The sequence below is a fragment of the Leucoraja erinacea genome, chromosome 2, assembly GCF_028641065.1.
Source record: "Leucoraja erinacea ecotype New England chromosome 2, Leri_hhj_1, whole genome shotgun sequence".
NCBI lineage: Eukaryota > Metazoa > Chordata > Chondrichthyes > Rajiformes > Rajidae > Leucoraja > Leucoraja erinaceus.
Window position 1 is genome coordinate 32,910,573 of NC_073378.1, and position 16,650 is coordinate 32,927,222.

At 43.3% G+C, this 16,650-nt stretch overlaps 1 protein-coding gene across 5 annotated transcripts in view; it reads right to left on the reverse strand.

Moving 5' to 3' along the window:
* Positions 1-4,500: 4,500 nt before the first annotated feature.
* Positions 4,501-16,650, reverse strand: part of kif13a (kinesin family member 13A) — a 167,348-nt gene continuing 155,198 nt past the window's right edge. For 2 of the 5 annotated variants that reach the window (XM_055654622.1, XM_055654615.1), the window contains 3 exons: positions 16,528-16,650; positions 7,853-9,029; positions 4,501-6,105 (listed from right to left, as the gene is read on the reverse strand). In XM_055654622.1, coding sequence (XP_055510597.1) covers positions 5,825-6,105; positions 7,853-9,029; positions 16,528-16,650 — 1,581 coding nt within the window. In that variant the 3' untranslated portion in view covers positions 4,501-5,824. Of the gene's footprint in view, positions 6,106-7,852; positions 9,030-13,890; positions 13,957-16,527 lie in introns of those variants that run through there. The other 3 variants (XM_055654640.1, XM_055654631.1, XM_055654649.1) reach the window with 2 other exon arrangements.

A 16,650-nucleotide genomic window follows, 5' to 3' on the forward strand; every position in this document is an offset into this window, starting at 1 on the left:
ATTTTTTTTCGTTTTTGCAACTAGTTATGTTTTGATGGTTTTTAGGCTGTCTTTATGTGGGGAGGGGGTTGGGGGTGAAAGGCGGGGGCTGCTGTCAGGCAGATTTCGGGGGAATACGACCTTTTTGTGTCGTATCCCCCTTAATTAGCCTCCGTCTACACTGAGGGTCCTAGCGGAGCCGGCGACCTCGGGACTCTGGAGGCAGCTGACAGTGACTCGTCCTGGGCTCGCTCGATGGGCCGCCCGGGGATGGAACGGTGCTCCCGTGAGAGTGGCATGGTGAGGGGCAAGAGTGGCCCAGCCATCGGGGGCACTCCCGTCGGAGTGGCCCATGCCCGAAGGAGGAGGAACGGCACTTCCTCCGTGCTTCGTGATTAAGAGGCTGAGGGTGGAACGGCACTCCAACGCTGGAGTGGCCCAGCCACGAGGGAGGAACGGCACTCCCGTCGGAATGGCCCAGCCCGAGGGAGGAACGGCACTCCCGTCGGAGTGGCCCAGCCCGAGGGAGGAATGGCACTCCCGTCGGAGTGGCCCAGCCCGAGGGAGGAACGGCATTCCCGTCGGAGTGGCCCAGCCCGAGGGAGGAACGGCACTCCCGTCGGAGTGGCCCAGCCTGAGGGAGGAATGGCACTCCCGTCGGAGTGGCCCAGCCTGAGGGTGGAACGGTACTCACGTGCGGGCGGTCCAGTCCGGGGGCTGGGTTGGTGCTCCGGTGGCTGGGGCGACGTTCTGGCGGCGGTGTCCAGAGTCCTGGGTTCAGCCGCGGGCCGGCGGCAGCATGTGCTGGACTGGAGGTGCGGCGGCTTCGACCACCCCGGGCCGCAGTGTTTGAAACCGGCCCGTTCGCGGGGTTCGGTGAGCTGCGGGACTGTTTATACCATCGCCCGGTGGGGAACTGCCTCAGCGCAGAGGGAGAAGAGGGAAGAGACTGCAGCCCTAAGATTTTTGCCTCCACCACAGTGAGGAGGTGTTTGGAGGACTCACTGTGGTGGATGTTAATTTGTGTTTATTGTTGTTCATTATTGTATCATTGTATGTATGACTGCAGGCACGAAATTTCGTTCAGACCGTAAGGTCTGAATGACAATAAAGGAAATTCAATTCAATTCAATTCAATGTTGTTGGGAAGCGGCTAATTCAAGTTGGTAGGTAGGAGGCAGTTACATCTGGAACTCAGGGCTTGCCTTTATTGGTTTTAATATCAAATGAGCAGGGGAATTGCAACCAGTGGTCGCCCTGCTGATGGTCGGCAGGGAAAGGGAACCTTGGTTGTAGCAAAGAGGCAGCATTAAGCTTCATAGGCAGATTTGAAGTAAGAGAATTGAAGTCAATCGGGAGCAGAGCGTTTGTTTTATTCTGGTCCAGAAATTAATTATAGAGAATTGATTAAAACGGGGGGGTCAAGGTTTATGGGGAGAAGGCAGGAGAATGGGATTAGGAGGCAGCAATCAGCCGTGATTGGATGGCAGAGTTCCTCCGTGCTTCGTGATTAAGAGGCTGAGGTGCCCAATCAAGGCACTGCAACACTCCAATTGCAATGGCACTATAACACGTGTTATACCACTCCAATGACACATTTCAGAATTTTTCCATTAGAAAGTTAATAGTTTGCACACCAAAATCTTTCAAAAAGGAACAAATGAAATGGGAGGTAATTTTTTGTACTTAAAAGCATAAGGATCAACAATTTTAACATTGTACGTTAGTAAATTCGAGGCACTAAGGCTACTTCTGACATTATGTTAACATGCGCCAGAAAATGATACCATATACTTTTGTTACACTGAAGGATACAATTATAATTAATAAATAAAGATATAGGAGCAGAATTAGGCCATTCGGCCCATTGTGTCTGCTCCACCTTTCGATCATGACTTACCTATTTTTCCTCTCAGTCCCATTTACCCGCTTTCCTCTGTAACCTTTGGCGGTCTAATCAAAAAGTACTAATCAAATCGTAGTTTAAGAATGAACTGCAGATGTTGGAAAATCAAAGGTAGACAAAAATGCTGGAGAAACTCAGCGGGTGAGGCAGCATCTATGGAGCGAAGGAATAGGCAACGTTTCAGGTCGAAACCCTTCTTCAAATAGTGGGTTTGTTAACTTTGAGTAATTGCTATCCAGCTGTGCAGAACCCTGCAGTTTGTTATTTTCATTGTTTCCATTAACTTTCTCTGTACAGGTTTGCTTTCATGTTAACATAATAAATGATAGCTTGGGCTAGGAAGATGCAACAGGATAGCTCATGCAGGAATATTTTGATTTAGATAATTAGCCGACATAATTTACCTGGCATTTCATTACTTCTTGTATTGACATCGAAGTTTACGTAAAAAACATATTTAAAAAAATGAAACGAGTCTTACTGCCGATCAACACTGCGCTTACGGAAATTCAGCATGTCTCCAATTACTCTTACCAATTTATACAGATGCACTGTAGAAAGCATTCCTCTAGGGATGCATTATAGCTTTGCATGACAACTGCTTTGCCCAGGACTGGGAAGATATAGCAGCAAGCCGTGGATGCAGCCCATCCCAATGCACAAACAGCTTCCCACCCATCGACTCCAACTGCACCACGCTGTGTTAGGAAAGCACCCAACATAATCAAAGACTAGTCATTCTCCCTCCTGTCGAGCAGAAGATATTAAAAAAACGTACAAGATTCAAGAGCAGCTTTCCCCCCACCATTATCAGAGTGTGGAGTGGAGTATGCTAAGTCTCGGAAGGAACTCCACATGCTGGGTTTAAACTCAAGATGCTGGTTTAAACCAAAGATTGACACAAAAAGCTGGAGTAACTCAGCGGGACAGGCAGCATCTCTGGAGAAGCTTTCCCGGAGAAGCGCCCGGGGCTTCAGCGGCGGGCGCAGCGTGGACTCTCGGCGTGGAGCGGGCGAGCCCTCGCTGGGGCTCACTGGAGGGGAGCGCTCCGTTTCGCTGGCCCGCGGCAGCCGGCAGCCTGAAGCCGCGCGCGGTCTGCACAGCTCCAGCTGGCGCGGCGTCTGCAGCCCGGGATCCCTCGCGGGGGACCCGGGAGAAGAAGGAGCTTCCACCGCCGGCCCGCGGCCAACTTCTACCGCGGACCCGGCGTGGACTTAACATCACCCCTGGAGGGGAGCTTCTACTGCCGGCCCTGCGGTCTGCGGTGCTTCTGGCTGCGGCGGGGACTTTAAATCTCGACCGCCGGCCTGCAGCCCACACCAACCTAAAGCCGCGGTCTCCGGTGAGGAAGAGCCGATCCTGGACTGACTCTGGACTCTGGTCCCGACCACGGGGGGGAAATGGAGGAGGACTGGCCAAATTTTGTGCCTTCCACCACAGTGATGAATGCTGTGGTGGATGTTTGTGTTAATTTTTTTTTATTGTGTATTGTGTGTTCTTTATCATTGTACCGCTGCTGACAAATTCATTTCACTTGCACTTTATGTGCAATGTGACGAATAAAACCGTATTGTATTGTAAGATGCACAGTATCACTCAGGGCCGGCCTTAAGCCAATTGCTCCCAATTGGGCCCCCGCGCCTAAGGGGGCCCCGCGCTAGAGTAATCTACTCTCTACGTACTTTTCAGAGGTGATCTACACATTTTGTTTGTTACTTGTAGGTTTACATGTATGCAATTTTACATTAAAATGTCGCTTAGATCTGGTGTTCAAGAAGGAACTGCAGATGCTGGAAGATCGAAGGTACACAAAATTGCTGGAGAAACTCAGCGGGTTTCATATTCCGCCTGGGCAGCTTGCATCCTGATGGCATGAATGTTGAATTCTCCCAATTTTGCTAGCCCTTGCTGTCTCCTCCCCTTCCTTAACCCCCGAGCTGTCTCCTCCCATCCCCCCGCCCTCGGGCTCCTCCTCCTCCCCTTTTTCCTTCCTTCTCCCCTCCCACCCCCCCATCAGTCTGAAGAAGGGTTTCGGCCCGAAACGTCGCCTATTTCCTTCGCTCCATAGATGCTGCTGCACCCGCTGAGTTTCTCCAGCAATTTTGTGTACCTGTCGCTTAGATCTGTTTGGGCCATTAACTCGCAGGCGCACATTTTGATTACTTTCCATTCTGCCATAGAGATATAAAGTCCATAATAGACTTTAATTATATTTCTATAAATCTGCAGACCTTGGCTGGGAACCTGGGGCACACCAAAATTGTTCCCAATTGGACCCAGCACCTCCTAAGGCCGGCCCTGGTATCACTGGCCTTTAAATAGATTCCTACAACACAGCACAGAGTTGCTGCCTTTCACCGCTTGCAGCGCCGGAGACCCAGGTTCAATCCCGACTACGGGTGCTGTCCGTACGGAGTTTGTACGTTCTCCCCGTGACCACGAGGGTTTTCTCTGAGATCTTCGGTTTCCTCCCACACTCCAAAAACGTACAGGTGTGTCGGTTAATTGGCTTGGTGCAAGTGTAAATTGTCCCTAGTGTGTGTAGGATAGTGTTAATGTGTGGGGATCGCTGGTCGGCGTGGACTCGGTGGGCAAAAAGGGCCTATTTCCGCACTGTATCTCTAAACTAAACCACTGTAATATATACCTGTGCAGTGTTAGCATACTGCATTGGGATTCCATAAAAGAGAAAAATTGCCAAGATATTTACGTCAAAGCTCAAATGTACAGAAAGAAATCCAGAGAGCTCGGTTTTCCAGGCTGTAGAATGTATTCTAAAACACTGAATTGCTGTACCAATTAAATACAGTTTTGCTGAAATAATATATATTACAACTCTGTACAGTCATACAAAAACACTACGAAGGGAAAATATATATACAAAAAATCTAATTCAGCAGCTCTTGAGCAAGTCCCAAGTTTTTCATTGTTAAAATTAACAGTCGACCTTTCATGATCACATTTCTCCAAACAGACGGACTCTTAAGTACCTACAATTTTGCACAACTCTAATGTACACTGGATGGCTTTAAAAACAGTCTTTAGTCCAATCAGATTATACCTTTACTGCATGGGATGCAGTAAACCGTTCAATTATATATAATCCTGTGCATAAATTATTTTTAACCATATCATCCAATGAGATGTTTCATTATATATACACAACATTGTTGCAAAATGTACCATTACTTTGCATTCTTCGGTAAATGCATGCACACATACTCATAATCCATTACAACAAATCTTCTGTCTGTCCCTACATTCTTGCAGTAATACTGTTCAAGCACTAAACTGCCAACAGGTAAATCAGACTACAGGTGTTTAGACTTGTAACATACAAAGCTCCAAGCGACAGGTCCAAGCTCGTAATTGAACCAGGACCCATGTGAAGCTAAATCAGCAGTGGTAAACATTGGAAGACGACAACTTTATAGAAGAATCAGATTTGTTTAAATGTGCTTATCAGACAATAGAAATAAGGCAGCATTATACAGAGTAACAAAAACACGGCACAAGTTAATAAAATCAAAAAGGCCCCTACAGCCCAGAACACAATTTTACGAAGGTCAAAATTAAAATGAAGAGGCTCCTGACTCTAATCAAGATCTTTGGTAATTATGGACCAATTTAGAGATCTTTGTGATTTGCATCCAAATTCTTTCTAACAAAATACCTATTTACTGATTAATCTCGTTACTTTAATGCAGAAGGCGATGCTCTCCGTGCTGAAGTTAAGGGTATTTTGCATAGCCTAGCCACTTTTTAGTGTACTTTTGATGTGTTACCAGCAAATATACTTCATCTTTTTTTTACAAAAAGGTAAAATATTAAAGTTTTATTCTATATCACAGAGTAATATAAACAAAAAACTGTACATGGTATAAAATGCTCAAACAGGAGGCCTATACAGTAATGTGTAATAAGTGCAAATGGTGCCGTTCAGTTAGTCCAGGATTTTCTGTTCTGCTTTTTGGAGGATGCAGTGACTCCTGATTTGTGAAGTGCTGTTGCTTCAGATTTGCTGGATGGGGTCACCTGCGACCTCCCAAGATTGACACTTCTGCGCTTGTCATGACCCGCGGACGCTGGTCCTTCAGCGAGGTTGCCGTGCCGTGTTACAGTGTGGGGGACCTGAAGAAGCCGGTTCGGGCGAACAAAAACACCACAACTTGGATCGCAGCGGAAGTATTCCTTTCCGTGAATGCTGCCTTGATGTTTCCCTGCGTGAGTTACAAGTGGGGAGACAAAAGCAGCACTGAAACGTCATTTTCCCCGAAAGATTCACAGTAACCAACAAAAACTGGATGCTTTCAAGAGAGAGTTCGATTTAGCTCTTAGGGCTAAAGGAATCAAGGGATATGGGGAGAAAGCAGGAACGGGGGTACTGATCTTAGATGATCAGCCATGATCATATTGAATGGCGGTGCTGGCTCAATGTTTCTATGTGTCTAAGGGCAGCACAAAGGCGCAGCTGGTTGAGCTGTTGCCTCTCACAGCACCAGCCACCCGGGTTCGATCCCGACCTATGGTGCCGTCTGTGTGGATTTTGCACGTTTTCCCTGTGACCGCGTGGGTTTACTCCCACATTCCAAAGCCGTGCAGATTTGTGGGCTAATCGACCTCTGTATATTGCCCCTAGTGTGAGGGGAGTGGATGCCAATGTGGGATAATATAGAACTAGTGTAAACAGGTGATCGAAGGTTGGAGTGGAATAGGTGGGCCGAGGGCCTGTTTCCACACTATGACTAAACTAACCAAAAACAAAACATGACAACACCACGTTTAAGAAAGTGTAAAACGTGGAACTACATAAATAGACTTTACACTATCTAGCTTTGGAAAAATCAAGAACAAGAGGACATAGGTTTAAGGTAAGGGAGCACAGATATAATATGAACCTGAGGGGTAACATTTTTACATAAATGGTGGTGGATATATGAACGAGCTGCCAATGGAGGTAGTTGAGGCAGGTACTATTGTTACATTTAAGAAACATTTGGACAGGTGCATGTGGTGAATACGTTTAAAGGGTTATGGCTCAAACGCAGGCAGGTGGGACCAGTGTAGATGGGGCATGTTTGCTGGGCTAGTTGTGCTGAAGGGCTTGTTTCCATGCTGTATAATTCTGACTCCGTGTACTAGATTACGATTCCTAATTGTTGATTACGTAACTATTATTCTAAGGATTAATCGTATTGCCAACAAAATTAGTTAAATAGTCAGCGTTCTTGAGGTGCACAATTGCTGAAGGGTTAGAAAATGTAAAGGAACAATGAATATTAACAGTGGAAGACACAAACCATCTGGCAAAATGCCTGTCTTGGCTCAGTCTATGTCTATGTTTCTATGTTGGCATTGCAGGAACAGGGGGCCATTCAGTACCTGGTCAGTTTTCTCATTTGATTCTTGACAGGAAAGATACCATCATGCTTGAAAGGGACCAGGGAAGATTTACGGGGGTGTTGCCAGGACTAGGGGGCCTGAGCTATAGGGAGAGGGTGAGTTGGCTGGATCTCTATTCCTTGGAGCGCAGGAGGATGAGGGGTGATCTTACTGAGGTGTATAAAATCATGAGAGGAATAGGTTGGGTCGATGCAGAGTCTCTTGCCCAGAGTAGGAATCAAGGACCAGAGGACACAGGTTCCAGTGAAGGGGGAAGATTTAATAGGAATCTGAGGGGTACCTTTTTGGGTGTATGGAACCAGCTGCCAGAGGAGGTAGTTGAGGCTGGGACTATCCCAACATTTAAGTAACAGTTAGACAAGTACATGGATAGGACAAGTTTGAAGGGATATGGACCAAGCACAGGCAGGTGGGACTAGTGTAGCTGGGACATGTTGGCCGGTGTGGGCAAATTGGGCCGAAGGACCTGTTTCTACACTGTATCACTCTATGACTCAATCGCAATTGATTAACATCATCACTTATCACATTTTGTAAAAGCAACGAGGGCACGTTACAACTTACCAGCTGGAGTATCAAGCTCAACCCCAACCCAGAGTCCGGCAGAGAAATCCACTGCACCAACATATCGAATGGTTCCATACTTGTTGTTGCCAACGCATGCACGTGCATCCAGCGTGATCCAGCTTGGCAGAGGGTCGCATTGCTCCGCAGAATTACTATCTTCAGCGTCCGATAAATCAGAAAGGTTCCTCATACCGGAATTGTCTGGGCTGGTGGAGTTATCGGAGGCTTCTTCATGATCAGCTTCTCCACAAAACACTGGGTCCTCCATGGCGTTTGCTAACCTATTGTCAAGGACTGTTGTCTGCGCTTGCTTGCGGGCAATGCCGCACGAATCCTCGGGAAGCTCGGAAACGTCATTCGCACATTTCACCTCAGGACTTTGCCACTTTTCGTCCAATTCTAGGCTGTCCACGGAAAGTCTGTTCGAGTCATCAGAGGAACCTGTGCTGTACACCATGGGTTCATCTGGCAGCTCAAGATCCTTCCTTGTGTCCTCAACACCCTGAAAATCTGTGAAATCCTGGCTGTTGAAAATGTCTACATTCATTATCGAATTGAAAGCATCAGGTCCCCTCTCTTCCGCTCTGCTTTCCTGTGGGCTTATTGTATACATGCAAGACGACGAATCTGATGCATTTGTCTCTGGGAGGGTTCTATAAACTAGGATAGATTTAGACTCAATAAACTGTTGCAATACTGAGGTATCTTTCAATAAGGCACAATTTTTCGGGAGGGATGTGCTCTTTTGCATTTCATTTAAATTTCCGTTCTGTTCCCGATCTCCATTTTCCTTCTCAGAAGATAACTTTAAATCAGATACACTCGTCTGCAGCACAATACTCTGCTGCTCAGAGTCCCGTGACAGATTACTCTCCGTGTTCTCCGTACCAGCGAATGCCACATCAGAGAGCGTTGCATTGGAAGCACTATGGGAGAAGTAACCACTGGTCATACTGCTGGTAGTTGGACTCCGGGAGACTTCATTGTCGAGGAATCGAGAACTGAGGAATTCTGGCTTAGAAGAGAACAAATCCCTGCTTTCAAGGCTTGCATTATATACATCAAAGTCTGCAAAATCTTCAGGAATGTACGGTTGGAAGCCATGACAGGGTTGAGAATCACTTGTTTTCTTGCTGAGGTTCCCCACTTCGTAATCCTCCTCCTCCTCAGAGTCCTATATAGCAAGAATATTTGCAGAATGATCATATTTCTGCATTTTACCACAAAGTCAGAAAGTTAGTGTCATATTTAGGTGAGGAAGCATGGTGGATCAGAAGGGACACTTGATTTCTGGTTGGATTATTGAGTTACAAAATGTCTCAAATTAAATGCTGTAATCTTGCTTACAATGCAGTAAGTGCTTCTTATAATTTCTTTGTTTAAAGGTTTGCTGAAGTGTCCTGATCGCCCTATGCCTGCTATGCAAGCCAAATATGATGGACCTAAGTGATAAACTGACAACTCATGAATGTGATTATGAGTTGAAAAATGGATGCACAAGGTCAAAGTGCAAATTATGTTATGCAATTTATTAAATACCAAAGAACATTCAGTTGTTTAAATTGCGTAATATAATGTACTGAACTCTATTAAATACCAAAGAATATTTAGTTGCAGAGAGTACAATTTTAGGACATAGCAAATACTTTATTCCTAATTGAGATTCCTACAACACAAAGATTCACTAATAAGGAAGGTTTTGGTTGCATGTACCACAAAGGTTGTAACGACTGAACAGATTTCAAGTGCTTTTCTGACACATGCTTCGTCACCTTAAAGTGTGAAGGGTAAATAATTCATCAAGTTTAATATTAGATAATGGTGGCACCATTTCCCCCCGATGTAAATTGAGTGGATATCACCTGCGGCAGTGAATGGTAGGATCTCAACTTCTTTCAAGTTTTACTTTTAGACTTTAGAGATGAAGCTCCGAAAACACCACCAAGTCCGCGCCGACCATCGATCACCCCACACACTAACCTACTCACACTAGGGACAATTTACAAAGTTACCAAAGCCAATTAACCTACAAACCTGTACGTCTCTGGAATGTGGGAGGAAACCGGAGCACCCGGAGTAAAACCACGCGGTCACAGGGAGAACGTGCAAACACCATACAGACAGCACTCGCAGATTATTTTGCAGGAATTTTGCTAATGCCATTTTTCATAAGGGCAAGACTTGGATGGGGTGGGAAAAAGGGAGGAGGTTTCTTTGTAAATGATTTAGGATGGCTTTAGGGCAACACAAGCATTCATAAAAAGTTTTGAGAAATTATAAAAGCCATTATTTTTTAGGAGAATACAGAAGAAAATAGGAAATAAGACTTCTTTTGGTGATGTGGATTGATGAAGAAGTATTGATCACAAATGTATAGAATTATATACAGGTATCTATCCAAAATGATTGATGAAACATTACAGGAAGATGGCTGAAGATCTCTCAACCTCCTCTGTGTTCTCTTATATCAAAGCATGAAGCAAAATCAAGGAACAATAATAAGAGACAAATGATGGTTGGACTCTTTCACACAAGGTGTTAAAATGAAAGAACTTTGTAAAATGAAGGTCAACAGGTCCCCTGTGTAACTTCTTCAAAATGTTGCCAAGTCATTACATATTTGGTATAGATATAGATTGCATATATACTCAGTGGACTGTTCTGTACATTTTGTACTGATCGGGGGCGATTGTGCTTCTGTAATGGGATAGTCTTGCTGAGCCGCATGCAAGAAAAACGGATTTCACTTCACCTGCTGCATGCACAATAAATAAACCATTGAACCACCATTGATAGATGCTGTGGAAAAGGGCGAGAGTGGTGATTCTTGGCCATTGCCTATCAATGTTCTAGCAGTCATAATGTGAAAATATAATCATCATCATCATCGTTGAAAACATCAACGGGCACGTTGCCTTACAACGCTATGTACGCGGGGGGGGGGGAATGGGGTGACAAAAAAACAACTAATTTTGGAGTCTTCCCTATTAAATAATCAAGTAGATAAGTAATTACTAAATGTAATCAAAAGAGTGGTATATCAATAACTTTAAATTGACTTCCATATTTTCTCCCCCAACAGATTAAATATAACAGGTGCCATGACATATCGATTGTAAATCTTGATGAATTATTCCCACCATGATTTTAGAATGGTGCAATGATATGATTAAAAGAAATTCAGAGATGAGCCATTTTTAATAATGTAGAATGCTAATCATACACCGAATGATACTGTAATCACAGAGCTAAGCAAGCTGAGAAAAAGCCAAAGGCAATTAACTTTCCTCTTATTATTAATCATCCATATGTAAATATTTGTTCTTTGTATAGAACGAAAATTAAAAACCTACCCAAGTAGTTTTGTCAAAATAAGAAGAGCTATATAAAAAAGGATATTATTTTCTCAATTATGAATTCTGGACATCAATTAGGGAATGATTAAAGAAATCAATAATTTAAACCATGGCTTTTTAATTAAAATTCAAGTTATCAGTATTGGGATGGTAATATTCTTGTGAGCATAGGTTTAGTTTAGTGAAACAGCGTGGAAACAGACCATAATGAGATCAGCCAGGATTGAATGGCAGAGTAGTCTTGATGGGCCGAATGGCCTACTTCTGCTCCAATCACTTATGAACATGAACTTATGAGGCCCTTCTGCCCAACAAGTCGGCACAGGCCCACAATCCCTGTACACTAGTTAGAACATAGAACATAGGTGCCCTTCGAGCCTGCATCGCCATTCAATATGATCATGGCTGATCATCCACCTCAGTATCCCGTACCTGCCTTCTCTCCATACCCCCTGATCCCTTTAGCCACAAGGGCCACATCTAACTCCCTCTTAAATATAGCCAATGAACTGGCCTCAACTACCTTCTGTGGCAGAGAGTTCCAGAGATTCGCCACTCTCTGTGTGAAAAATGTTTTCCTCATCTCGGTCCGAAAGGATTTCCCCTTTATCCTTAAGCTGTGACCCCTTGTCCTGGACTTCCCCAACATCGGGAACAATCTTCCTGCAAATAGCCTGTCCAACCCCTTAAGAACTTTGTACATTTCTATAAGATCCCCCCTCAATCTCCTAAATTCTAGCGAGCTCTATCATACACAGTGGGGACAATGTATAGAAGCCAATTAACCTACAAACCTGTACGTCTTTGTAATGTGGGAGGAAACCACAGCACCCGGAGAAAACCCAGGTGGTCACAGGGAGAACATACAACCCCCTTACAGACAGCACCCATAGTCAGATTTGAGGTCGGGTCTCTGCCACTGTAAGTTAGCAACTCTACCATTGCACCTATTTGCCACTCAATTGTTAATAATAAAGAAATAAAAGTGTGATCACATTATTTGTACCTTTTGTTGTGGAAGGGGACATGAAAAAAAAACTCTGTGAATGCATTGCAAATATCTGAAAATGCAACAGCATGAATCAAACAATTTTCTGGAATCTATTCTCATCTGCACCAATATCATGAAAACAAGTTTCCACTGAGATTCTGGGTGAATTTAAAAAAAGATTTATTGAGGATGTATGGGTGATTTCATCATTCAACTGATCAGTGGAAATATTCCATTCATGTGATTTGGCAAGAATATATTATATCTCACACTGATCCTTGCGGAACACCATTAGTCACAGACCTCCGGAGAGAATAACACTCCTCTAGCACAATGCTCTCTCTTTTGTGGCAGAATCATTTGCTTGCCAACTCAAATGGTGGCACAGTGGCACATCGGTAGAGTGGCAGCCTTAATGTGCCAAGGACCTGAGTTCGATCCTGACTACGGGTGTTGTCTGTACGGAGTTTGTACGTTCTCCCTGTGGATTTTATATATATGAAAATATGTGAAATGTGAAAACAGATATGACAGCAACTTCTAAGATGCATTAAGAGAAGCATGTGACCAGGCACCATGTGCAGGCACATAGATCTAGTTTAATTTGCCATCATGGTTGGCACAGACTGCGAGAGCAAGCCTGAACTACTATCTACCTCATTGGAGACCCATAGACTATCTTTGATCAGATTTTACTATTTATCTGTACACTGTAATGGCTCGATTGTAATCATGTTTAAGAAAGAACTGCAGGTGCTGGAAAAATCGAAGGTGGACAAAAATGCTGGAGGAACTCAGCAGGTGAGACAGCATCTATGGAGAGAAGAAATAGGCAACGTTTCGGGGCGAGATTATATGTAATCTTCATTGTCTCTACGGAGAGGCTGTATGTCAAAGAGGACTCTCTCGAACTTCTACAGGTGCACAGTAGAGAGCATGCTGAGTGGTTGCATCGTGGTTTGGTTCGGCAACGTGAGCGTCCAGGAGCGGAAAAGGATGCAGAAAGTTGTGACCACTGCCCAGTCCATCATCGACTCTGACCTCCCCACCATCGAAGGGATCTATCGCAGTCGCTGCCTCAAAAAGGCAGCCAACATCATCAAGGACCCACACCAGCTTTGCTGCAGCAAGCAAGAATTTCATTGTCCTATCTGGGACGCATGACAATAAACTCTCTCTAGACTCTTTCCGCTAACTGTATAGCACTCAACAAAAGTTTTCCACTGTACCTCGGCGCACATGAACTAAAATAAACTAAATTAAACATCAGGAGCTGCGGAGCCCGTTTCTGCTTTGTACAGTTCGATATTTGACAACTATGATTTGTGCACTTGAGCTGTAAAACATGATTGCTGTTGGTCAAACAAAATTCAGATTCTGTGACATTCGGTGCAGAAACTGCACAGCCCAAAAGTTCATCCTTAATATCTACAATTTGGATTATTAAAAAAAAATAAGCCTTTAATTTCCACCAAGAAATTGTCTGACTTTGTCTCAGCTGCAGCACTTTAAAATCAACAAATCATGCCAGAAGATTTTTAATCATTTAGTTATCTTTTTGTAATTAAAGTCAATTTTCATTTCAATAGAGGCAGATTTCAAATACTTTTTAAAACCCAGAGAGATTTCCATAATTCAAAAGACTGTTCTGGGAAGAGAAAATGTAGCGTGTTAGAAGGAAAATATACCTCCAGGAAATAAAAACACTAGTGGGAGGCAAATAATCAATTTTCATTGGTGTCAACAACTAGTCCCTAGAAACAGATGAAATAAGTCATATTTATATAATTAACATCAAATATTCATGGCTTATTTCATAATAAGGTAGGTACATGGTAAAACATCTGGAAATCACTTATCTAAGAAGAATGCAGACTGCAACACAGTAAAACTTACACCTTTTCGATTTAAACAGAAGATGTGCTTGCCAATTTAAATGGCTGGAAGGATGACTATCACTTGTCGGTACTGAATCATGTGCAGTGGATACGCACAAAATGTCAACAATGAATGCAGAACATAAGTTAGAAAGCCAACATAATGTTAACCAAATCAGACCAAACAAAGACCACAGGTTAGAAGAGGGACTGTGAAAATTCTTGTGCTCTTTAGACTGCTGCCTGAACACTATGTGTTCCTGTTGCTTTAACAAGCTCACATGCTGGAGGTAGTGCAGTTATGATGCTCCTCAGAATCTGAAGTCTAAGCTACGAAGAAGTAATTCATAAATATCTTTAAATTCTGCAAAATTTAGATGCCATTGCTGATGTCATTAGCGATATACTTGAGGAAAAGGAAAAAGTAGTTCCAAATAGTACTATAATTTAATTTGTAGAGGTAAGGCAGCAGAAACCAGTTTAAATTAATTAAAGGCAAATTTAAGAGAAGCATCGGAAAATGTATCTTCACAAATAATGATCAACTCCTGAAATAAAATTATAATTATGTTGGTGAGAAATTTATAACTGTTACCAACAGAATTGGATTTTTATAGAACACATTAAGAACAGCAAGATAGACAGAAAAAGCTGGAGTAACTCAGTGGGCCAGACAGCATCTCTGGCGAAAAGGAATAGGTGACGTTTCAGGACTCGACCCGAAAGGTCACCTATTCCTTTTCTCCAGAGATGCTGTCAGACCTGCTGAGTTACTCCAGCTTTTAGTATCTGTCTTCAGTTTAAACCAGCATCTGCGGCTCCTTCTTACACTTTAAGAACAGCAAAATGAGATAGCATTGAGATAGCAGGCAAACTAAGTCAATTATTAATACAACTGCATCTGAGGAGGTGAGATGTTTGAGATGAGAAGAACTTTTTTCACGCAGAGAGTGGTGAATCTCTGGAACTCTCTGCCACAGAGGGTAGTTAAGGCCAGTTCATTGGCTATATTTAAGAGGGAGTTAGATGTGGCCCTTGTGGCTAAGGGGATCAGGGGGTATGGAGAGAAGGCAGGTACGGGATACTGAGTTGGATACAGCCATGATCATATTGAATGGCGGTGCAGGCTCGAAGGGCCGAATGGTTACTCCTGCACCTAATTTCATGTTTCTATGTTGAAATAGTAGCATGTTCTTGAACATAAATGAACTAATACTTTATTGTCACATGTGACAAGTCACAGTGAAATTCTTTGCTTGGTTTGCATACCTAAGGTATGCAAACAGTCGCCAAATAAAGGGCACGGACATAGTTAAAATTTAGCCTGAATAGAACATTTATTTCTGAATTTGTGAAATTAATTAAACAAAGTATTGGGGATTTAAAAAATATACACCATCAGAACATTCTAAAAGAACCTGAAACAAAAAAAGCAAAGTTCTTTTACTTTCTCAGAAAAAAAAATACAAAGGCATATATCCGTGAGCTGCCAGAGGGAGATTCATTATATAGCATCTAGCGGAGATTTTGAAGTGGAGTAAAAATTGAAGGCACAAACCATTGTTAAAGTAATGCACACGTTGACATTGTTAAGGTAATGCACACAGTTCTCTCTTGGTCTTGTTAAGGAAAATATTTTCATTACAGCTTTTGAATGGCAATTTTCCATTATTTCGTTTCTTCCCAATTAGTTTGAAATTTATAGACATAACTAGACCAAGTGCAGACTCGTTGGATCTGTTCCCGCAACGCGCGGTTGCAAGGGGGGGGGCGGTCTGACGTCATTGCGCAACGCCACACGCTATAGCTGATCTCTCAATCCCCATTCTCCAGTCTTCTCCACAAAATATCTGCCACCCTTGTCAATATTTCAAGTATTTATTTATGTCATGGTATTTAAATAACAAACTTATTCAAACAAATGTATTTATGCTTTAAATCACATTCGTATGGAACATGAGATCAGATTCTAGATCTAAATCACAATGGAGTAAGGCATGATTTTCACATCATAGAATGCAATTTACGATTGTGTCTTAAGTAGTCCTCAATTCAAAAATTTGATTTTTTCTTCTGGAAAAAAGCAGACACATTGAAATCCTAAACTTGTCTGCAGAAGAGAAAGAAAGTCATGGCTGCATTTGCAAATGTTTCAATCATAAATCAAAGACAGACACAAAATGCTGGAGTAACGCAACGGGACAGGCAGCATCTCTGGAGAGAAGGAATGCGTGACGTTTCGGGTCAAAACCCTTCCAAAGGGTCTCGACCCGAAACGTCGCCCATTCCTTCTCTCCAGAGATGCGGCCTGTCCCGCTGAGCTACTCCAGCATTTTGTGTCTATCTTCAAGTTTAAACCAGCATCTGCAGTTTCAACCATAATGCTAGTGAAAGGACCTTAATCCCACCACCAAGTATTATGAGGGTAAAAAAAAAGGCAAAACTTACAAACGTGTCCTCATTTCCGTTACTGTTTTCTACTGACATGCTGTTGGCAGGGCTTCCTGTGGGCACAACACTGCCACTGCTGTGTACCAGCAGCATGTTTTTATCCTGAGGGGGAGACATGCT